We start from the raw sequence: 25464 nt of genomic DNA, 5'->3' as shown, positions 1-25464 counted from the left end.
AAAATCTTGGGCTTGTATATTGTCTATGTCTACTTTTTCCTGTCCATCTTTTCATTCCCCAAACCTAGTGTGGTGTCTGGAATGCACTGACTGGGAGGTAAGAAGGAGAGATGGTGGGGAGAGGGCAGAGACCAGGAAACACAATGCCAGGAACCAGAGCACATTTTTTTCCTTAGTAATTCATCTTTATTTTGTTTTACAAAAGTATTGGTATGAGACAGGTTGGATATGGGCAAAACAGAACAAAAAGCAACAACTGTTCCTTCACCTCAGATAGTTTGAGAAGGCAAAGCAGGACTAGAGATATAACTATTGGTTTTGTGAGTCAATGTCAGAATAGCACTCAGCACAGCTGCTAGACTTCCTGGCCATTTCCTTAGTAATCTAGTAAAGGTTTAAGTATAGTAGGGCTCCCAGAATAAGTCACCAGTTATAACTTTGGAAATTCATTTTGCTTGCCACTCCCAGTATTCCAACCATGTACAGGTATCAGCACGTACTCTGCAGATTCCATCCATCACTAAGGCATTGCTTCAGGTAAGCTACTCTAGGCTTATAGGTAAACTAGAGGCCTGGTGCATGAAAATCGTGCACTCGGGGGGTGGGGGGGAATTCCTCAGCCCGGCCTGTACCCTCTCGCAGTCTGGGAATGTCCAATTGACAGCTTAGGCCCACTCCCCCCCACCCACTGTGGGGAGTGGGCCTAAGACGTCAGTCAGACATCCTTAGCACTGCCACAGAGGCGGGAGAGGCTCCTGCCACCGCCGCTGCACTCCTGTGAGCCCGGCTTCTGGCTTAGTGGCGCTCCCCATGTGGGAGCGCACTGACCACCAGCGGGCAGCTCCTGCGTTGAGTGTCTGCCCCTTGGTGGTCAGTGTGCATCATAGCAACCAGTCATTCTGCCATTTGGTCAATTTGCATATTAGCCTTTTATTATATAGGATGCTGAAGAACCACTGACTGAGTATTCCTCTGAGCAGACAACTCAGCAAGTGACAAAGTATTTTGCCCCTTTCCTTATCACTCTAGCTTTGGTATATGTAGAGTGTGCTTTCCCCAGCACTTAGAAAAGACATAGGTAATTCCCACTCCTGTTTCTTGTCACGTAGAAGGACAGCACCTGGTCTTTTTAGTCCCACCCTCCTCATTCTTGGGAGAGGTGGAGCGCCTTATCTAATAAGTGAATTGAGAGATGAAATAGGCACGTTTACCACAGTCCTCCTTCACTCTCCTGTGGAAGCCAGCTACTCTGTAAAAGGCAGACGCCCGTGAGTAGAGTCCTGTGGCTGTCCAGCAGTGAGTTCATTCTTGGGATCGATACTAGGAAGGCACTTGTTTCCATGCATCCTGGCCATTTTCTCCAATATCAGCTTCATCAGTAATTAAACTCATTTTTTTGGTGGAGGAGGAGAGCTACTCACACAGGGTTTCCAAGTGAGAGAATGTGGGCCGAGCAGAGAGTAAACTCATTATATATATATATATATATATATATATATATATATATATATATATATATATATATATATTTAATTTTAGAAAAAGAGGAATGGCAAGGGAGAGACATAAATGGGAGAGAGAAACATTGATTGATTGATTAGTTGCCTCCTGTATGCACCAAGAATGGGATCGAATCCACAATCTGGTCATGTGCCCTACCTGGGAATTGAACCGGTGACCTTTCAGTGCGTGAAACGAAGCACAACCACACCTGCCAGAGCTAAACTCACATTTTAATCTTCATCAGTTGACATCTCAGTCTCTCTCAGTTGGTTTGGAAGTTGGTTGGGTAATATAGGGATATTATTTACTGGGCCTCTCTCAAACATCATCCAATGGCAGTGATTGTGCGGTCTTGTCTGGTAGGTTACTCTGGCCTGCATTCTTCCCTTCTCCTGCTTTTATTTCCTCTCAGAAGGTCAGTGGATCTTGGATCACATGGTGACTCTATTATACTGATACTTAATCTGTTCCCTTCCGAAAAATACGTGCTAGACCTTCCTCTGCCACGCTGGGGAATGAGGGCAATCTTCTGGCTTGGCCAATGCCCCCTTCTACCCACACCTCTCTGGGTGTGATCCTTCTAAAGCTGTGCCCCATCGTTTGTGACATGTCATGGTAGAAAACAAACACAAGAGCTCTGGAATCAAAAGGAAGTATCAGATAAAGGCAAATCTTTGCTCTTCTAGAAAGTATCAAGTGTTGACCTATGAACTGGGAGGTCACGGTTTGATTCTGGGCCAGGGCACATGCCTGCGTTGTGGGCTCAATCCCCAGTGTGGGGCATGTAGGAGGCAGTCAGTTCTCTCTCACTGATGTTTCTGTCTCTCTCTCTCCCTCTCCCTTCCTCTGTGAAATCAATAAAAAATATATTTTAAAAAAAGTATCAGGAACAAAATGTCTTACTAGCCGCATCTGTGGTATCTGATTCAGGTAAACAAAAAAGCTCATGGCCTCTGTAGCCCTCCCATTCCCAAGGCTTAGTTAGAGCTCTTTCTTTGGCTCTTCCTGAGCTAGGCCAGTCAGGAGCATTTATGCTTACAGTCCAGTTCTCTAAGAGTTAGTTACAGATCACTCGTGCCACAATCTTCTCTGACCTTGTATTTTTCTTGGGGTCACTGGAGCAGTATTTGGCTAGTCTGCCTGTGAACACTGCCTACTTCCTCTAAGCCAGAGTGTGGCTTGCTTCTGCTGCGGGTCTTTCCTAGTGGTGCCTGTCTGTGCTTGTCTAAGCGTTAGAGGAATGACTGACCCACTTCCTGTCACCATATTGACACGGCCCATGTCCTCAACTGGGCCTTGTCTATACCAACAGCTTTGTCTTTGTACTTCCCCTCTCCCAAATATGGTATTTTATTTGCCATATTATTTTATATTACAGACTAAGGCTTTAAAGAAAGAAAATACCTACCCCAGGTATTTTGTCAGTGTTTTCTATTTTTATCATTCAGTGTTTTCTAATCCAAATATCTTTTAATGTAAAAATGCATTACTATGTAAAATTATAGGCTCTAGGTTGAGAAAGCCTGTGTCTTTGGAAAGTTAGGCACCTCATAACAAACTATGAATAAAGTGCCCAAGGTAGGATGAACCAAGAGTAGCTTATATATTCATATATAAACATAATTATAGTATAGATATGGTTGCATACCTAGAATTTAATGTCAATGCACCAAAGAGAAGAAAGCACCAAAGATTTATAAAACTTACATGAAATAAGACAATGCTCAACAGAATAATGACCAAAATTTCATTAACTCGCTGGTCTTGTGACCTAGAAAGTGAGATAGCCCAAGCCAAATTCCCTTGGTGTACCAACTCCTCCTGTACCAGGCCAGACACCTGGCAATGGGATGGGAGTAGGAGTAAGCCTTGCATGTGTAGTGCATCGCAGTGTGGGTGAAAAACAGCACACAGGGAATTCATTATTCTTGAGCGTTTCCCTGTGCATATGATCAGATTCTGCATTCACTTGGGGAGAAACAACCCTATTAAAATGTCTTTTAAAAAGTCAAAGCTAAATGACTAAACATTAAAAATTTGAGGAATGGGGTGGGAGTGGGAGGAATCTATGAGGAAACCGTCAGCTGGCTTATCCAGGGAATGAGCAGAACTTAATTCTCCTCCCAGCATGGGGCTCCTGGGCCCCCAGCTCCTTTCACTCTGTAGGAAACAAATCCCCAAGTTGCTACTGAGCCAAACTCTAAAGGCCAGTCAGGAAATGAGCAGCACTCCTGAATGGGAAAGCCTGGATCAAGTGATTTTTTTCTAAAGTAAACAAAAGATCTGCAAAAGTATTTCCTGCACTATTTGGCAAGAGAAAGAAGCACCTGGAGAGTGAGTTAGGAAGAGAAAGCATTTAAGAAATGGTAGTAAAACAAGAATGGTGTGGACAAAAAAGGGGCCACATACTAAATCTCACAAGCCCAGGGTGGAGGCCTGCTCGGTGGCCTTACAAACTCAGAGACAGAAAGTAACCACGTAAGATGGTCTGAAATTAAAACCGTCTAAAAGTGAGCCATGGTGGGCAGTCATGTCCTAGGCCGGGGTCTTCCCTGACAAAGGTCGTCTTTGCCGTAATGGAACCCGTCTATGGTCTTTCTGCATCTCCAATAACGTGTCTTCGGATGTCAGGGTGACCTCCTTTTGTCCAGACCCCTCGGGGCACACTCTCCCACCAGGGCAGGCCACGGAACCCCTCCTCGCTACCTTGTCCCCCGCATACTGTCTCTACGTGCTGTAAATGTTCACTATCCTATACCCACCAATGTAAGAGAAGTATGTGTCTATCCATTCTACTTTTTATCTAATCTCGGAGATTTCCCCACTTTGCTCTCTCCTTCCTCCCTAATCTATCACCGATGGATTTCAATGTAACCCCCTTATGTCTTCCCTTTTGCTTGTGACGTATAAAATAAGGTGCAAAACTTCCTTTCTCTGAAGTCTTTTCTCGATCCATTGAGATTTGCTTCCTGGCAAATAAACTCAAATAAACTAAAAAAATCTCTAAAGGTTTGGACGCTTCTTACATGGCCAATGGTTGTACTGCAGCTCTATTTCACTAATCTCCAGAGCCCAACCGTTCTGTTAGGAAACAAAGCTGCAAATGAAGAGGCCCCAGGAAGAGTGGTGGATTAAGAGTACATACATTCTGCCCTAACCGGTTTGGCTCAGTTAGAGCGTCAGCCTGTGGACTGAAGGGTCCCAGGTTCGATTCCAGTCAAGGGCATGTACCTTGGTTGCGGGCACATCCCCAGTAGGGAGTGTGCAGGAGGCAGCTGATGGATGTTTCTCTCTCATCGATGTTTCTAACTCTCTGTCCCTCTACCTTCCTCTCTGTAAAAAATCAATAAAATATATTTTAAAAAAAAGAGTACATACATTCATAGAATACTTTCCTGAATCCTGAACTTCATTTTTCATTTGCATTAAAAAAAAACACATCTTCTAGAGCAGAGGTTCTCAACCTGTGGGTCGTGACCCCTTTGGGGAGTCAAACGACCCTTTCCCAGGGGTCACCTAAGACCATTGGAAAACACATATATATTACATATTGTTTTTGTGATTAATCACTATGCTTTAATTATGTTCAATTTGTAACAATGAAATTGGGGGTCACCACAACATGAACTGTATTAGAGGGTCACGGCATTAGGAAGGTTGAGAACCATTGTTCTAGGGTCAAAGTGGAATATATACATTACAATAAATGAGGGCTGTGCAGGAAGAAGTATGAGTAATGAGAAAAGCAATTCTCCTTGGAAACGAATTTCTTTGCTTCAATGCAGCATGTGATTCTGGCAATTTCAGTCATTCTCTTCCAGGTGCTTTTCGGCTAGTTCCAAATGCTGCTTGAGGGACCACTGTCTCGGCCCACCTGAGGGAGTGGGGTGAACTCAAGATGTATGAGGAGCTATCACATTCTCTATGGCAAACATTCTGTTCAGCAGGACAGCCCTGGGAGAAAGACAAGTTACTCTTGGGAAGCAAGAGGTGAGAGAAACGAGGCAGCAAGTGAATAGCGTTGCTTATGTTAAGTACATAACATTAAAAAACAAAAAAACTAATGCAATTGACTCAACAGTATCTCAGCATTAATTTTAGAAAGTCACTTGGTTTTAGCACTTTTCCCCAATGGAAAAGGCTTTAAGACACACAGGGCGATCGCTGTTCCCCATATTTTTTTAAACAACCAACAATCAATATATGTATAGATTAACTGAAAAAACAAACTAGTTTCTGTTTTTTTTCTGCAATGAGCTAGGAAGTGCAGCATAAAGGAGGAATGGGTTGAAAACTACCAAAGAATTTGTATAAGGATAACAAAACTCATGGTTTTCCTGGACCAAACCCCATCGGCCCAGGTAGGAGACATAATGGTTGGGGCTTTGGGGAGGCAATCGATGGCTCCCTAATTTGGTAGGTGTCAGCTGATAGAAATGCATGTATCCTGGAGCCCAGGCTCTACTTAGTGCCTGTCTGTTGGAGAAAATCAAAGATAAAGACGCAAATCACTGGGAGGCCAAGCGCACAGCTAATTGGACTCTATCTGTAACTATGTGAAGTCCATCTGCTCCTACTTAAAGTATTGACCTTTTTTCTCCTTATGTAATACTAGAGGCCCGGTGCACAAAAATTTGTGCGCTCAGGGCAGGCTCTCAGCCCAGCCTATGCCCTCTTGCAGTCTGGGACCCCTTGGAGGATGTCCACCTGCTGGCTTAGGCCCGCTCCCTGGGGGATCGGGCCCAAGCTGGCAGTCAGACATCCCTCTGGCAGCCCAGCAGCCCTCGGGGGATATCCACTTACCAGCAGGGAGCAGGCCTAAGCTGCAGTCGGACATCCTTAGTGCTGCTGAGGAGGCGAGAGTGGCTCCCGCCACCACCACTGTGCTGGCAGCCATCAGCCTGGCTTGTGGCTGAGCAGAGCTCCCCCTGTGGGAGCGCACAGACCACCAGGGGACAGCTCCTGCATTGAGCATCTGCCCCCTGATGGTCAGTGTGTGTCATAGTGACCAGTCATTCCCAGTCGTTCTGCTGTTAGGGTCAATTTGCATATTACCCTTTTATTATATAGGATAGAGGGGAGCAGGAGTTGTCACCCTAAAATATGCCTCTTTGGCATAAGGATTATTTTAGGCTGATTATTTTTAAGCAATAGCAAATAGAAAAAGCTCTGACAACTGACTAGAAGTTATCTTTTTTAAAGAGACATTTGCATAAGGGAAATGTAATGGTGCATCAAGAAGAATGACTCTAAATCTCTAAAAACTTATCAGTGGAGGAGGCAAGAACTTAAATCTGCATAACAACCTTACCCTTGTTTACTGTGCTTTTCCTGGTCACCTCCCTCAACTGGCTCCCCACCCCACCCAAGCATCTTTTGTCCTTAGCTGACGATGGCATCTAAGGTGATGGCTTTGGCCATTTTGGGGAGTTACCCAGTTTTCCTGGGGTCTTTCCCATGTATAAGGAGGTACTGGTATATACATGATTAAACTTTTGTTGGTTTTCCTACTGTTGGTCTCTCTCTCTCTCTCTCTCTCTCTCATTAATCCTAACCACTGGTCCATGGGCCAATGCTCTAACCACTGAACACCAGCCTGGGCTATCTCTCTTTTTATTACAGAGGCCTTAGCCAAGAACTTAGAAGGATAGAGGAAAAAATACTTTCCCTCCCCTCAAGTGTTAATGTGTGTCTATGCATTCACCTGCCTCTAGCAGCTCCTTATGAAAGGTTAAGTGGTTGTGAAACCACATGCTTTGGAGAATCCAAGCAGCTGTTTAAACTCTTGAACAAGTAGTGGTGCCTTGTGGCTTGCCTCTGATGAGTTGCAGAGGCAGCTGAGGGTGGGCTGTCTTTGACCATCTGCAGGTTTTAATATGCTCCGCCGATCTCATGCCAACCTGGCTTGCCAGAGTTGAGGTCACTGTACTCTGAAACATTTCGGGATGGTGCTCAAGAGAGCTGTGCTCTGCAGCCTCCTGGGCCCTCCTGCAGGTGCACTTGCTTTTTCAGTTTGATGCTGTTTTTCTTACCCTTTATAGCAGTGGTTCTCAACCTTGGCTGCACATTAGAATCACCTGGGAATCCTTTTAAAATCCTGATTTCTGGGCCTCATCCTCCGGAAATTCTGTTTCTTTATTACTAATGATGAGGCCCAGAAATCAGGATTTTAAAAGGATTCCCAGGTGATTCTAATGTGCAGCCAAGGTTGAGAACCACTGCAGTCTATAGACACTCGCAGCAGAACTATTATTACTTGCTTGTTACTGCGTGTTGCTGATTCATGCTCAGAGGAAAAAGACATTTTGTCTTTCACACTCTTTCCTGTCACTTAAGGCATATGTTAACGAAGGACAGATTTTGGCATCCATTCTTCCCTGTAGCTTTGAGGCCACAATATCGATTCATTATAAATGAAGATGAAACTGTTACTTTACTTCTATCCATATTTATAACTACACCAAAGCTATCCTGCTGGTACCTTTGTGCCTCTCAAATCTCAAACCATATTCCAAGAAATGCTCAATATTTTATGCTTGAATTGGCATTAATGTACAGACAATGTTTTAAATAAAGATGTTTTCACTCATATTTTATACTGACACTCCATGAATTAGAGTGTCACATAGATTAGAGTATGCTAGAGCCGAATCTCTGAAGGCTTCCCCTCCCCTGGCTGTACAGACTAATTTTTTTCTTTAAGTGAGGAGGATGCAAGTACTGGGTGCTCTGCTTACCCAGAGGGAAGCCAAGTAGAAGGCTGAAGGCTGAAGTGGGTGAGGCAAGAGAATTAAAAATACAGAATGCGTAAAAGAACTAATAGATGGCTTTTGCTTTGTCATTCCTCCTGGTTCCTTTTATTCCCTTCCTTCCCAGTTTGTTACTGTGGACAAGTGTAACCTACTTATTTCATAGACTCACTGGAGCTAGAATGAGCTGTAGTAACCTTGAAGGTCATCTGATCCAAACTCCCATCCATTGTTAAAATTCCCCGTTTTATTCAGAAACTCGCTTTCTTCTCCAGCAGCTTTCTGAGCAGCATTCGAGCCTTTCAATTAAAAGTGCACTGATGAGAGTAGAGGTTTGGAGTCAAACAGTTCGGGGTACAAACTGTGGCTATCACTGACATCTCAGAGTCCTGTCTCATCGGTTAAATAGTTATAGTAAAGCTAATTCGTAGGAGCTTGAGGGTTAAATGAAGTAAATAAGTGTCGTATATAAAAAACAAAACAGTACAGAGATAAATTAAGGGTAGCTGAGCAGTTCAATAGAAACTAGGACCCACACTTCCTGTCTGATGCGGGGCCATACTTTTCCATAGCATTCTCACAAGGTCTCATAAAACCACTGAAAAAGTTTCTGATGCTGGAGTGCTCAGTGGGCTGCCTGGTAGACTGTAAATGCTTTTATTAATAACAATACCTCACATATATTCGGGGTTTTAGAATTCACAATGCGCTTTCACAAGTGGGGGAAAATAGCCACGCCAACATGTCTACTGATGACTAAGAGGCAGGAAACGGAGGAGCAGAAGTTCTGAAAGGTCTATTAGCGATGCAAAAGTGAAGCAACCTGCACTGGTGAGGAGCTTCATAAACATTAAAACCAATTAGAAGTTACAATGCGAGACACATTCAGGCTTCAGATCTTGGCTTTGACGAGTCCGAAAATCATAAGAACACAGCATAGGGGCTTGGCGGCAAGAATATAAGCGACCTGAAGCTTAACCGTCTAAATCAGTGGTTCTCAACCTTCTGGCCCTTTAAATACAGTTCCTCATGTTGTGACCCAACCATAAAGTTATTTTCATTGCTACGTCATAACTGTAATGTTGCTACTGTTATGAATCGTAATGTAAATATCTGATATGCAGGATGGTCTTAGGTGACCCCTGTGAAAGGGTCGTTCGACCGCCAAAGGGGTCGCGACCCACAGGTTGAGAACCACTGGTCTAAATGGTTCAGATGTCCAGGAGGGCAGCTCTCTGCATATGGATGAATTGTCACATAGAAACCAGAGTGCAGCAAAAATTCAGACTGCATAATGGTAGAACCCTCAGTGCGTTCATAGTTTAGAGACAAAGCATATGGAACTGAGACAAACAGCAAATAAGCTCTCAGAAGTCAACATTAACTGGGTGTTTCAATCTGACAAATGTGTCATACTGCATGCAAAACTTTTAAAAATAGAAACTGTTACCTTGGCTTTTCTCACAACCCTCTCAAACAGTTCTTCACGTGTGTGAGAATTTTTACATTTGGAAAATGCTCAAAAGTGAATTTTTAGAAATGGAAAAAAATGGAAGGTGCATTTCAATATAGCATATTTCATTGTTTCTGTAGCCTAAGAAGATGAAAGAACATATCTTTTTCTGTTAGAAAGAAAATGGGAATAAAGGAAAAGAAAATGGACCTCTCAAAATCTAGCTCCTTCAAAAGATGGATTTTTAAATATTAAACTCTGTCTAAAGGGAAAAATAAAAATTTCATGCAATTAGCAAATAGCTTAAATCAATACCCAAGCAGGAACATTTGTAACACTTCATGATTTTGTTAATACCTATAGGCAATATTCCAAATCAGGGCTTTCTCTTTTTTTTTTCCTCTGCCCAAAAATCTACATTTCTAGCAATACGCAAGCCGACTTATATCCTTTTTGAGGCAAAATAGGGGGTTGATTCAGGTCAGAAAACTGACCAACAAACTTAAGACACTGGTAGAAATGGCCCTACTGAGCCATTATGTGGAATAGGAGGTCTATGCTAGACAGAGCTCAAAAGAGGACAGTTTGTGTCTCACAGTCCAAATTCGGTTGCTGTTATTTTGAAGCTTCTAAAGGTTAACTACATGCTGTAATACACTATAGAAAGACACGAAGCTGAATTTTACCGCGCCAGTCAAGAGGCAGGCTTGAATCTGCTATTTAGGACTGAGAGAGACAGTACAATTTACATGTGTGAGAATGTGAGAATAATTTCACCTTCTGTTGTTTTTAAAACCACCTTTGGGCCATGATTTTGAAATTGAGAAACAAGATCTGCTGGGGTTCCCATAGCAACATTAACTTATCTAACTTCCCTTGTTGTATGTAACACTTTCATTACTAGCTTGGCTAGTAAATGTACCCTTTAATTATGAAAGACAACCAAATTAGGAGTCTCGGGCAAATTTTAACTTTTACATTTACTGACATGCATGTTTAAACAAACCTGGATATTGTACTTCTGAAGACTTGCTATCAAGGCAAGTGTGTACAAAAACCTTTCTGTGGTCTTCCTTGCTCCTCATCTCTGTATTCCATTCTTTAGATGATCCCTCAACCAATCTCTCCAGATACATTTATAACATGCCATGACTAGGATAAAACAGAAAGAAACCAACCTCAGATGGGTCCAGTCCGGGGACTAGACCCCGATGTGTCCTCCATTCTAGTCTGTCTATAAGGTGACCCTCTCCCTATCTTTTCTCCACTATTCATCATCACAAATGTCCTGCACCAAATATGTTTTCTCACCATCTTCAGAGCATACATTCAAGGACCCCCTTCCAGAACCCTGACTCTTCCCCCTTCCTTCCCACAAAGATCTTTCAGAACCACTATTACTACTGTGACCATCACCATGTGACACCCTGTTTGTGACTGGGCAGCATCCCTCCCCTATTATTAAAAAAAATAATATTGTCTTGATTTTCCTTTGAGAAACTTTCCTCCATTCTATATATTCTGGTGGCACCATCAATGAAGCTGCCCTGCCCCAGCCTATTAAGAGGTAATCCGTGACCTAAGTGGACCAATCAAATTCTCCCAGGAAGTTGAATTTTAAGTAAATTAAAAAAGGAAAAATAGTGGGGATTGAATTATTGCGATGGTGGTCCTTTGAAGAGACTGTCCATTTCTCCCAGATTTCTGTGACTCCTCATCAATGTCCACCAGCTGTTAAGCTCCCTGCTTGAGTACTTGATCATATATTATCTTTAATCTTGATTTAGAGGCTTGCAATGTGCACGTTTTGCTTTGCTAGCTAGATAATATTGATGCTCTCTGAAAACAGGGCTGGGTCTTATTTATTGTATTATTCCAGATAATTCAGCACAATGTAAGTACTTAGTAACAAATAATAATAATAAAAAAACAATCTTAGAAACTCTGTAAGTACCTAGTAACAAATGAAAGACCAATCTTAGAAATTCTATTCTATTAATGTGCAGTACACAAGCTGACTTATATCCTTTTTGAGGCACAGTGGTAAATAAATTTATAATTGCTACAATTTAAGAATTTTCTTGGATATAAATAGTTGTCTTAAGGAGAACTTAAAATGACTTGAACACCTAATAGTCTGAAAATAATTTTAGCATGGGTCATAATTCCCCAATTTTAGAAAAGGAAAGAGAAACTGAAATTCTCTTTCAGACATTAGTCTCTGAATTAAAAAAAAAAAAAGTTTTGGGGAAAACAGACAACAAAACAATAAAAACAACACACCTTTGTCTTGGGCTTGTGATTTTCCCTGGAAACAAGGTGAGCTGCCTGTCCGCTACCAGATAACACAGGAGGGAGTTGAACTGTGTTTGACTAATATATAAATAGCGTAGGTGATTTTCTCCTCTTCTGAAAAATGAAAGGCCATGGCTTCCCAGAATCATGACTTATGACAGTAATTAAATTGCATGCTTACAAAATTCAAACAAGCTTGCTCATATTAAGTTTTGAAAACACAGGCTATGGTGCACTCTTCCAAACCACTTACACGTGCTTACAATACACCAAAGAGCTCGCCCACAATAAACAGCAGAATATATACATTCTCTTCTTCTGTCTTTTCATAAATATAAAATTTATATAAATCTTTGAATAGTGTGGTCCTCTGGTTTGCACCTCAACATGGTACAGAGTTCAGCTATGCGAAAGGAGTGCAAATGCTGATGTGGAGCTTTTTTGAGTCAAGTGTAATGGTTTCTGGAATTTGCCTTGAACCCATACTCGGTGCATTTTCACTTGTTTTTTCCTATTAACTTGTAAGCGGCGATCAATCAGATTTTGCTTCTCGTCTAACCCAGCCTTGCAGAACATACTGTGGACTTCCCCTGTGAGACAAAAATAGCAATCAAATGTGTGACATATGACTGGGGAGGGGGAGGTGGCAGTCAGAGACATGGAACATTAAATGAAATGATTGACCATCTAAATTTCATTTTTACTAACAAATACTCAATACAAAACAATGAAGGGAACATGAAACTAAGTGGGTTTCTTCCACTTCACCCAAACACACCAAGTATAAACAGGCTAGCACAGCAAGCATAGATGTACAGAATTATTGGTGACAGCTTTCAATATTTTGAAAGGTGCCCCCTGTTTGAGTTTTTATTGGTTTGCAGAGATCCCAAATGACACTTTATAATACTATTCACATAAGTTTGGGGAAAGTCCTTGAGCACAGGATTCATTTTCAATATTTTTTTAAAATGAGAAAGTGACAAGAGCTAAGTAATTTTCTAGGGACTCTTAAAATCATACTCCTGCCTCTGCTGTGGCCTGCCATCAAGTTTTTTCATATCTGGACAAACAGTACCTCCGAAATGGAACAGACTATCCCTTCATTTGGGTATAAGGATGGAACAAGTGATTATTTAAAGCAGTTTCCACTGGAGAAAGATTAGAGGGCAAAAAGGCCATTTTCAAGCTGTTATGTAGAATAGTAGTCACCAAAGTGTGAAGACATCCAATGTTTAATCAAGCATTAAAGCCTCATTTTTATTTTTATTTTTATTTTTAAATATATATTTTATTGATTTTTCACAGAGAGGAAGAGAGAGGGATAGAGAGTTAGAAACATCGATGAGAGAGAAACATCAATCAGCGGCCTCTTGCACACCTCCTACTGGGGATGTGCCCACAACCAAGGTACATGCCCTTGGCCGGAATCGAACCTGGGACCTTTCAGTCTGCAGGCCGACGCTCTATCCACTGAGCCAAACCGGTCAGGGCAAAGCCTCCTTTTTAGAGCTTCTGAATTTTCTCTCTGTAAACAATAACCAAAAATATTTTTTACAGCTAATTATTTATTCTTATAGATAAGTATACCTTTTGTAAAGAAATATGCCCGGGTACCATCTCCTCGAACATAAAAATTTTCAGATAAACAGTGCCCTGAAAAAAAAAATTATGAGAAGAGAAACTTAGTATTTCTTTAAAAAAAAAATCTTGACATGAAATATAAATGAGGCATTCTTTGAAACAAGTGAAAATAATCTGAGACTGAATATACTATTACCCCTTTTGAAACGAAGCTGAGTCTTATCATATCTTCCATAGTCCCGAAATAACAGCATCCCCCCAGGTTTCAGTAACTTGGACAATCGGTTTACAACACCTTGCATCCTTTGAAAACAAAGCAAGATACGGTTTGCAGAAATCTTTCATATACCAAATTTTAATTTCTTAAAGATAAAATAAGAAAAGTTCGATAAGGCCCAAGAAACCTAAACCACAAAAATAAGGGCAACAAAGACAAAAAATATTTTGTATAGAAAGAAAAAAGGACACCAACTTGCTAAATTATCAGATTCAAAAGGCCTAGAGTATCAAGAAATCACCCAAACGACCAGAGCTTGATGGATGAAGTCAAAGCTCAACTACCAAACCACAGAGATATTTTCTGATAATTACAGCAAATTAAAGTAGGTCCAAGGCAGACAGAAACGGATGTCAATCTATTTTTCTTGCAAGATAAAAAATAAGCCAGAGCAATCCCAAATTGTGCATATCTAAACGGAGATCACCTTTCCTCCAAAGTAGCTCCTTTCATCCTGGCTTCTTTATTTAGTTCAAAGGTACCGACATTCACCGAAGTGTCACACCTCAGGATATCATTAACCCTTCCAGGTCTCTCTTCTCCACTATCCTCTCCAAATTTGGTTATAGAGTTCTATCTTCTACTTCTTCTTTTTTTAATGACATCGTTGATATTTTTCTCTTTTGTTTCCCATTAGAACTCCCTTGGTACAAACTGCTACCTCTTTAGGCCTAGAAACAGAATAGCTTCCTAATCTGTTTTATTATTCTCCCTGTCAACAATTCCTGCATATTATTAATGACTTATTCTGCTTAAAATGATGGTTTTGTGAAATCATTGCTTTGCTCAATTAATTTTTCCTGTCTCTTTCCCACTACTTCCTAATCTGAAGCATCAACTCCAGCCAAACTGTACATGCTTGGCTCTGAGCAGTCCATGCCTTTCTTTGTTTATGTGGTTTCCCCTTAAAGAATTCTCTCCTTGCTCTCTGCCTATTTAAATTCTGTTCACGCTGCAAGTCCCGGCTTAATACTGGGAAGCCTTTACTTTCTTTCTTTTATTATTTATTCTACTCACCTTGTTCCCCATCAAATACGACCCCTTGTTACTGTTCTTGACTTAATGTTTTTGGTAAAGTGTTCTTGGACTTATGTGTAAATATGGGTGAGAGATGGCAAAGATTTCAGATCTTATATTAATGCCCAGTGTTTGACATTGGCTGCCTACAGAGCTCTATTGAGAAAAACTCAGGGCTCATTGGGAATGATGATCAGAGTACAAAATCAGTGACAAATATCTGCCCTGGACAGAGAGTGGTAAATTGTAGCTGGTGTGCTAATCCATACTTTATCCACGCTACTTAAAGCTTCTGAGATGTTCTTGTTTTAAAAGTGAGGGCTTGGGATCAGATCATCTGTACATTCTTTCCAATTAAGACACTGTTCAGTGGAATAATGGGGTGAAAAGCTGTGCCAGGTTATGAAGGAAGCAGATACACGAAAGGAAGTGAGAACACAAAAATAACTATGAAAACAAAAGAGAAATATAACAGAAAGAGGTGGCATGCTTAGATCAAAAGCTCTTTTAAAAAACTGGAACATAAGTACACAAAAGGGAAAAAGAAAAGTATTTTTCCTTGTTTATTTTATTACAGGTTTTTTTCCCCCCACACTGTGCTTATATTCTTAGGCTTTGGCAATTAAATATGACTATATCTAAACCTTAAAATAACTCACTTTCAGGATATGTTTTACGTACAGAGAAAAGTCTCCTTTTGCAATTATTACTAAAGCAAGCATGAAATAAAAACGCAGAAAAACAAAGAGCCAAGTACAGTTGACTCCTGAGCAGCATGGGTTTGACTAGTGCAGGTCCATTTATACATGGACTGTTTCCAATAAACATATTGGAAACTTTTTTGGAGATTTCCCTTACTCCTGTGAAGCAATCATATTGATTACCTTATCCTGCCATAAAGTGATTACATTGCTTCTTCCCCATTATCAATGTATGAATCATTATACCTGTAAATAAGTATGAATTTCTTTTTCACAATATCTTCTCATTTTTGATGTCTACTGTTAGTGCTATAACATCTACAGTGTTTTGTATCATGTAAAATAATACTGATGTAGGACCAACAGACAATCTAGCTTATAAACAGATGACATAAAATTACGGTATCAATAAAGACAGCACAGTACTGTAAATGTATTTTTCCTTTCTTATGATTTTCTTAACAATATTTTCTTTTTACCAGCTTACTTTATTGTAAGAATACAGTATATAATGCCTATAAAATCCAGAAGGTATGTTAATTGACTGTTTATGTTATTGTTAAGGTTTCTGGTCAACAGCAGGCTATTAGTAGTTAAGTTTTTAGGGAGTCAAAAGTTATATGCAGATTTTCAACTGCGCAAGGGGACAGCACCCCTAATCCCTGTCTCGTTCAAGGGTCAACTGTACTTCAAAATGTAGCCACTTCCGTCTGCAAATCTTTTCTTCCCAACTATCCTTTCATGTCGGGGGTTGTGGGTAAAGGCAATGGGCGGTAGCTCATTTCTTGATCACCCCGTCTTGGCTCATAATACAGTTCCAGGGCCAATGAGAGCTGCAGGGGGGAGTGGCTGGCGGTGAGATGGACAAGACGAGAGGGAGAAAGCCCCTTTTCTTCCTTTACCCTACTTGCGCCAACTCTGCTATCCTCTGGGTGAAGGAAGAAGAGAAGGAAAAGAAGAGGTTTTTAAATATGAGTATTGCCTGCCTACTCTATGCTTGAGTCTGTGGTAAACATACTTTCATTTTAATGACAAGGACAGCTAGCTCTTCTTTTATAGCCTTCCATTTAAGCTGGGACCCCCAGACTCAAGGTCTAGCTGACCCACTTGCTGTTCATTTGTGCATGGATTTTCCAGGCTGGCAAGAATACTTTTCTAGAACTTTCCTGGGACTGAATCGACTACCACCATCCTAAATGACCCTAAAAATATTGTCTTGCCTTTTCATTTACTATGACCCTCTTTCTACTCATTCACCTTATTTTTAGATCATTTCCATGTAAATAAGAAAGTGGCTACTGACGTGATACATCTGAATTTATTCTATAATAAATAAATAGAATAAACATACTGTACAATAAAAGTAATCTTCCCAAGACATCTGCTTTCCCTTCTCTTTAACATTCTATTCAAATCACGAGAAAATACATCATCTACACTAATTTCAAATAGTCCTTTTGTGGTCTTATTTGGAATTTAAACATTTCCTGTTATGGGTGTCAAATAGAAAATCTTGTTCTCTATCCACCTACTCCATCCTTTCGACTATTCTTCCTTTTAACTATGAAACAAAACATGTAGATGACATCTTTCTACTAGTACCTGAATAAATGCCAATAGTCTAAACAGATTAGCAGGAAGAACTAGGTTACAGAAACCTGGAGGGAAAAAGGAGCTTAATGGAACCTGCTGAATCTCACTAAGTGCAAATATATATTTCATTCAGATTTATTTGGAAATCTAATTTGTTTTTCCACAAAGTAATCCAAGTGCCCATCTCTGAACGAGAAGTAACAGGACTGTAAAGGGTCCTAGTGACCTTGTAGTTGCAAAGAGAGAAGCACATAGCAACACAGCCTCTTTGGGAGAGGGTCACACTCATCAAACAAAACGTGTCTGATGCCAAGCCTGTACCTGCCTCAGAGGCGCCTTCCTGGAGGAGTCTGCTACCACAGCAGAAAGCCCACGTTTAAGAAACCTTATGAAGGCACAACCCCTGAAACCACACATGTGCCTGAATATATACAAAGGGCAGAATTTTAAAAGAAAAGTGATCACTTTAATTGCTGGTAATAGCTCTACGCTTCTTCTCTGGAAAACATTGTGTGTGGTCCTATCCGGTTTTGCTCAGTGGATAGAGCATCAGCCCACAGACTGAAGAGTCTCAGGTTTGATTCCAGTCAAGGGCACATACCTTGGTTGCAGGCTCAATCCTTTGTCCTGGTCAGGGTGTGTGTGAGAAGCAATCAATTGATGTGTCTCTCTTACATCAATGTTTCTCTCTCTCTCTCTCTCTCTCTCTCTCTCTCTCTCTCTCTCTAAAGATCAATGGAAAAATATCCTCAGGTGAGGATTAACAAAAAAAACCCACCACCAACAAAACATCACGTGTGAACAAAAAAATTAAGTCATAAATATTTAAATAATGTCACTAGGCCAACCTTAGATTATAAAGGTCCAAGGTTAATCTGGCAGATCTTGACAATCTTGACAACCCCTAATTCCCTAGTGGCCGCCTTCTTCTTCTTCTTCTTTTTTTTTCCTCCCTAGTGGGCTTCTTTAAAACAAAATTTTTAAAGCCTCTGGACAGACCTGTGTGAAGCCAAATAGATTCACAGCCCACCTCTTCACGAATGTTCAGAAAGATGCTAAATCAGAGATGTTTGTTTCTGATCACCAAGTACCATTTCCCTCCTGGGAGTCTATTAGGCTGCTCTGAATTTGTAATTTCCTTGAAGCACTGTCACTTTTAATAGGTATGTGTCTTGCCAGCGTGTACACCCTTCATTCTGACAGTGACGGAAAGCTCACTTATGAAGCAGTCTGACCAGTTTCTTTCTAAAAGTGTGAAGAAAGGGAAAACTGCATTTAAAAGGCTGCATATTATACATAAGGTAGTTCACTAAATAAGAAATGCAAGAATTGTCGTTTTTGCTTTGATAGTTCTAAAAACTGCTACTGCTAAAGGGGCTTTCCACATGCGCTTCACCCTTTGCGCTTCACTCACCTGTCAGGATGAATGGAAGAGAGCACAAAGACAAGGAGGATGACATCCAGGATCCCATCCGGGAACGGGTAGGGCAGGCCATCGTCACACACATCGTGAACAAAGGCACAGCACTGGGCTGCTCTGTAGGATGGGTGCGACTGTCAGGATAAAGAAACAAAAAGAGGGGGGGGAAGTAGTTAGCAGACTTACGGTATTTTTCTTAAAGTAAAAAGGTCAACGTTTTTACTTCTCCCTAGTGCCTTTCTCTATACATTCGGATGCATTTTATTTCTGATTCAGCATTTTATTTCAAAAGCAGCCATAAAAATTAAGTCTACCACTTGTAGTTGATAATATTCTTTGCAATCCCTCTTTAGTTTTATTGGCTTTTTTTTTTTTTTTTACAGAGAGGGAGGGAGAGGGATAGAGAGTTAGAAACATTGATCAGCTGCCTCCTGCACACCCCCCACTGGGGATGTGCCCGCAACCAAGGTACATGCCCTTGACTGGAATCGAACCTGGGACCCTTCAGTCCGCAGGCCGACGCTCTATCCACTGAGCCAAACCGGTCAGGGCTGCTCTTTAATTTTAAAAGTGGGGTGGGGCAGTCCTCTGAGTCCGTAGGCAGTGTTGCTGGAAGACTCCCCAGGGCTATTTCAGAGGCACAGGGCTGCTCCTCAGCTCTCCCCCATTGCTTGTGCAGGCCTCCATGAGCTGTATTAAAAAGGTTGCATTAGAGCACACACACACTCTCTCTCTCACATACACACACACACACACTCACACACACACACACTCACACACACACACACACACACTCACACACTCTCTCTCACATACACACACACACTCACACACACACACACACACACACTCACACACTCTCTCACATACACACACACACTCACACACACACACACACACACTCACACACACTCACACACACTCACTCACACACAATTCACCTACAGAAACAACGGTACAAGGATACATACAAAAATATTAATAACACTGATTTATCCTAGGGTTCTAGGAAGTGTAATTGTAAGTGCACTTCAGGCTTTTCAATATTTTAGAAAATGTCTACAATGAATAATTATTACTCCTATTATCAGAAATTAGGTTCCGTGTGTTTACTAAACATTTTTGTTTGTAGAATTTCCTTTCCTTTTCCATTTCCTAACATTGCCTCTTCTTGCTAAGGATACGTTCACTAGCATTTGGGGGCTGGTCAAATAAGCCCAGGTTCCCCACTGTTTTCCTTACCTCCTCGGATGTTTTAGATTTGCATTATATGCCTTTTCAGACAAGCCCCTCCCCCCATTTTTTTTTTTAATTTAATGAATGCCTACTATGTGCCAGACTGTGTGTAAGGCTTTATAGACATGAACAAGACCACCTTGTAGGAGCTGTTGGCCTTTCTAGGTGTACCAGTCCCTTCAATTCTACGTTAAATTCAAAACAACTTTTATTGTTTTAGGGTCCTAACTTAGGCATCTGTTGATGGTATGAGTCCCAGAAATAGTAAAAGCTCAGTTAAAAATGGCCACAGATGACATCTGATGCAGAAACATTCCCTCCTCTGGCCCAAATCACTTCCACAGCAAATAAGTCAGGTTCTTACTAGTATCTGGCTCTCCTTACAGAAAACCCAAGGCATACCTTTACTAGCTCCACAGCTCCAGAGGCGAAATCACAACAATAAAGAAAGGACTCTGGAGCATTCCTGTGAAAATGAAAGAAGTACTTAAATCTAGAATCCAGATATGCTCCGACTGCAGAAGAAAAAAACTAGGTCTGAACTAATTAATAAGTACTTCCTCAATAGAATTTTGGATGATACTTGGCTTGTCATTTCGTCTTTGTAGATACTGTTCTCAATAGTGGCTGGTGGGTGGCCTTCCTGTTGCCTCTGAACCAACATTGTCTCAAACACTTATTAATTACAGGGTTCATTTCATATTCCTGTCCTGGTTTTAAGGCTATTACTAAGGCCTCCCTCCGCTCAAACCACACTCTCACACGGAAAACCTCCAAGCTCATCCGTCAGCATTGCTTCAGCCTCCTCCTGCCCCTCACAGGCGCTCTTTCTTCTCAGCCCGTGGGAAGCCGCTCATTGTCTTCACGAGCAGAGAGGTGTGGACAAGGAACCCGGAAGGCTGGTGACCTTTGAGCCCTGGCAAAGGTCAGGGCTATGCACCTACTGTTTAGTCCAGACAATGGTAGCTGAACAACTTCCCCACCAGATAGTCATGTAAATCCTTACTGATAAGATAGTCTTGTCTGTTACTGGAACTTGCCTGCCTAAAGGCTATGGGTGGATCCCAAACTGAATATGAGGATGGCAAGGCCTGAGCACAAGGGAGCCCATCCTCTCGGGATGGACTCTCGCCTGGCCCCCCAATTTCCAAATTATTTCTTGTCTCGTCGCTTTCATTTGCGTGCGGCCCCTCTTCCAGATCCTGAACCCTGAACCACGCAGGACGTGGGGGAACATTCACATCAGCCCCTAGCCGCACGGTCTATAGCAGTGGTTCTCAACTTTCCTAATGCCGCGACCCTTTAATACAGTTCCTCATGTTGTGGTGACCCCCAACCATAAAATTATTTTCGTTGCTACTTCATAACTGTAATTTTGCTACTGTAAACAATATGTAATTATATGTGTTTTCCAATGGTCTTAGGCAACTCCTGTGAAAGGGTCAACCCCCAAAGGGGTTGTGACCCACAGGTTGAGAACCGCTGGTCTATAGCTACTATTAGCTTAGGCAACTTCTACCCTTCAACCCGGACACAGGCCCCTGTGTCCCTTCAGTGGTGCTTCATTCCCCTTCCTGTGTGTACAACTCATTTGGCTCCTGGGCCTCTGATGCCGTGAAGGGGCGGAAACACACACACACACACACACACAGCTTGTAAATACAATTTCTAAAGACTAAAACACTACTATATTAATTCTTAGTTATCTTTTCAAGTTATTGTCAAACTTTTATTGAGACTCATATATGTACCAAGCATTAGAGTACAAAGTAGTAACGAAGTTGTGTAAGAAGAGTATGGATTTTAGAATCAAATAGACCTGTGTGTAAATCCTGGATTTGCCACTTATTAACTTGTGAATTTGATTTAATTTCTTCAAGACTCAGTTGGTTTATTTAAAAAATGTAAATAAAGCACATAAATTTAGGTTTTGGTTTTTTTTCTGGGGTGTGGTGTGGTGGAGAGGTTGACACATGAAAATCTTGACTAATTTTAATTGGCCTCCACTGAACTCAGACAAGTTCTATTTGGCCTTTATCTGAAATTCATTTAACAACGGCTGGACCATGGTTGTTCATGGGCAGCTGTATACTTTGAATTCTGTGGGCCAGTATCCTTCCTTATCTCTCATATGCTAGGATCAAATAATCCTTGCATCATGTTGCTTAGTCCATGTTTGAATCACAGAAAGGGATCAGTATGCCATTAAATTTTAATTATCAGAATGGTCCTGGCTGTTGTGGATTTTATAGCCTATGTGGGGACATAACTGGTTTTATACAACTACTAAAGAGGTGTTGCCAGGGCAGGCTTCTGGAGGTTTAAGTCTTAGGAATTTTTGTTGCTGTTGTTAATCCTCACCCTAGGATATTTTTTTCCATTGCTTTTTAGAGAAGGAGGGAGAGAGGGAAGGAGGGAGGGAGGGAGGGGGACATACACACATCAATGTGAGAGAAACTCATCGATTGGTTGCCTCCCATGGGCACCCTGACTGGGGCTGGGGATTGAACCTGCAACCCTTTGGTGTGCTGGCGACGCTCTAACCACTGATCAATGCCAGCCAGGGCAGTCTTAAACATTTTGAAGGAGAGGATAGCATTGCTAAGTGGGGAGAAGGGGAAACAGTACAAGGGTTTAGAGGTGGGAGTCACACACCAGGGATAAGAAGCAGAATTGATCCCAACAGCCCAAACTGGTATGAGGTAGGATATTCAGGTGGGTCTTGAAGCACATAATTAGAACTTTTTTTTTAAAGTATATTTTTGTTGATTTCAGAGAGGAAAGGAGAGAAAGAGAGATAGAAACATCAATGATGAGTGAGAATCATTGACTGACTGCCTCCTGCACATCCCCCACTGGGGATTGAGCCCACAACCCAGGCATGTGCCCTTGACCGGAATCTAACCTGGGACCCTTCAGTCCACAGGCCAACAAGAACTTCTAATTTGATTCAGGAAGCATTTCAAGCAAGGAGGACTTTTAAATAAATATGGACTCTAAACACAAATATGCATTTAGCCAAATATCATCCAGGCTCAGATTATATTCTTTTTTTTCTCAATATATTTTTATTGATTTCAGAGAGGAAGGGAGAGGGAGAGAGAGATAGAAATATCAATGATATTTCTAGTGGGATTGAGCCCATAACCCAGGCATGTGCCCTGCCTGACTAGGAATCAAATTGTGACCTCCTGGTTCATATGTCAACATTCAACCACTGAACCACACCAGCCAGGCTCAGATTATATTCTTAAATGCTACCCATTGATGAACACTATAGTCACGCATAGTCAGTCATTTGTTTTGTGGCACTAGGGATTGACACTTGGTTTAAGATCTGTCCAAATAAGTTCAAGTTGGATGAATAGAATTTGGTTATGAAAAGTTAACTGGTACTAAATCATCTCTCAGTAACTGTTTTCTCATCTTTAAAACAGAGATAAATACGGCATCTAAAGTGGTTGTAAAGATTAATGGGTTCGTGTAAGTACAGTTTCTAGAAAGGTGTCTAATTCAGAGTAAGCACCTAATAAATATTAGTCATTATTAAGTTACTGCTGTTGCTATTATTTATTATCATTACCATATTTTTAAAGGAAGATCTCCCTGTGCCTTCCAGGAACTTAAAAACTTAAGAACTTAACAGGGTTCTGTAAAAATTTCCATTTAACTCAAAATGCTTCTCTGGACACTGGCATGTCTAGCTCATTATGAAGGGAATGCAGTCTACCTTTGGGCAGTAGTTACTAAACATCCACACGATACAGAATGGTCTAGTTGCTAAAGGAGAGCATGGGCTGTTCGCCACGTGTCCTGCCAGGGTGGCAGCATGACCTCTGAGACTGAATTCCCGCTGCATCAGCAGCCAACGTTAAGGTCTTGTGACCACTCACTGACTTTCCAGAGCATTTCTGTGAAATCAGCTGACTGCCCTGGCCCTTCTCCCAGCAAGTAGGTGTAATATCACTGCTACTGCCACTCCACCAAGCACTCTCTTGGCAGGGGCTTAAGAAATAAACGATCCTTGGAGAATGATATGACTTCTCAATTCCAAAGGTCTAATTATAGTAAAATATTCCGAAAATGTAAAACATTAACCCTATACTCTCAAAAAGTAATAAAACATAATTTCTTAGGTGGGGAAAAAGAAGTCTCATGGAAAGTTAATCACTGGTTGCCTTTTAAAGACGCATTCATTAGCTCAAATTACTGAGCTACAGTGATTTCTAAAATGTAGATACAAGGCAAAATAAAGATACAAGACGAGAAGAGCCAAAGAGTGAGGAAGCAAGAGCTTGCAATTATCAGTCGAAGGGAGAAGCAGAAAGGGAAGAATACAACAAACAAGAGGGGAATACGAGATATTAATGAATCAATCTGTACTGAGCTCAACCTATCTATATTGTACTGTTAGGCTATCTGGAAAATCAGATTAGGGTAAATAAAATATGCTCTCTCCCCCAAGGAATATAAACAGTGTTTGGAGAGAGAAGACATAAAGAAATGACATGCTAAATAATACCTTGAGATGAGTCATAAAGTAACACATAATCGACTGCCAATGCCGTAGATTTATGTGTATTACAAGCTTGGAGATCACTGAAGTGAAGGAACCTGGCTATGTGCTATAAAAGAACAGGAAATTTCTGCCCAGATATTGGAAAAGGGAAAACAAAGGAAATAAGTACAGAGAGAGAAAGGCCATTCAGAACCGCAAATCTGCCAGCACCACTTCTCCCTGGCCACTTTAACTGGTGATTTGATGCTATTCGGGGATTACTATTCATTATGTTAGGTTTACAATAGTACTGGAAAATGCCCTGATTTTCTGGAAATACATAATAGGACATGTCATATTTAAAGATAAAGTGTCATAATATTGGCATTATATTAATAATTGTTGAATCCAGGTGGTGGGTATGTGGGGATTCATTGTGTACTCTTTATTTTTCTGAATGCTTTTACATTTTCATAATGAAAATTAAAAAAATAGCATCGTTAAATTTAAAAAATATGCAGAGAAAAGATTGAAAAGAATTACAACAAAAATTCTGTCAGTAGCTATGTTAGGATAATGAGGATGATGGGTAGCCCACCCCCACCCTCACCCCCAAGCCCCGTTTCCTCTAATGGAAATGTTCTGGAATGTGCTTATGTTGACTTTATAATGGGAAAAGAATGGAAAAGCCATTGTGTAAATGTAAAAAAATTAAAAAAGTAACTTGGCAGACCAGCCACATGTAAAAGGTGGTAAAGAATGTTGGCAGGTGTGTCTTTGTCATGGAAATAGTAAAACGTGGAGGTGAGGTGGGGAATAGGGAAGGACCAGCCAGGAAAACATCTCAGTCCTTATCATCCACTTCTTTTAGTCTTAAGGTTAGTTGCTATTACCTCCAAACAAGTCTAGAGACAATCATTTGACATCCAAAGGTTTTATCCTGGGAGTGGCTCTGATAGTCATGACAAAATAAAATGAGGATTAAAGCATAAGTTTTAAACTCAAGTCTCTGTGTGTAAAATGACACCTATGTATCCTCAAGGAGCAATTCACAGCTTAGTGGAAGGATCAACTCCCTTGCTCTTTTCTTACTCATCCACACAAACAAGCTTAAAAAAATACTTCAGTGCATGGTTGA

General features: G+C 41.0%; 1 protein-coding gene across 3 annotated transcripts in view; it reads right to left on the bottom strand.

The window, feature by feature from the left end:
* Positions 1–5162: 5162 nt before the first annotated feature.
* METTL8 (methyltransferase 8, tRNA N3-cytidine) overlaps positions 5163–25464 on the bottom strand; it is an 84262-nt gene continuing 63960 nt past the window's right edge. For 2 of the 3 annotated variants that reach the window (XM_059704129.1, XM_059704126.1), the window contains 5 exons: positions 20231–20294; positions 18587–18726; positions 13781–13887; positions 13591–13656; positions 11546–12590 (listed from right to left, as the gene is read on the bottom strand). In XM_059704129.1, the coding sequence (XP_059560112.1) occupies positions 12400–12590; positions 13591–13656; positions 13781–13887; positions 18587–18726; positions 20231–20294 (568 nt within the window). In that variant the 3' untranslated portion in view covers positions 11546–12399. Of the gene's footprint in view, positions 5479–11545; positions 12591–13590; positions 13657–13780; positions 13888–18586; positions 18727–20230; positions 20295–25464 lie in introns of those variants that run through there. The other variant, XR_009453821.1, reaches the window with a different exon arrangement.

The sequence above is a fragment of the Myotis daubentonii genome, chromosome 7 (genome assembly GCF_963259705.1).
Source record: "Myotis daubentonii chromosome 7, mMyoDau2.1, whole genome shotgun sequence".
NCBI classification, from domain to species: Eukaryota; Metazoa; Chordata; class Mammalia; order Chiroptera; family Vespertilionidae; genus Myotis; species Myotis daubentonii.
The sequence above is the reverse complement of the archived record's forward strand: the minus strand, read 5'-3'. Positions and strand labels throughout refer to the sequence as shown.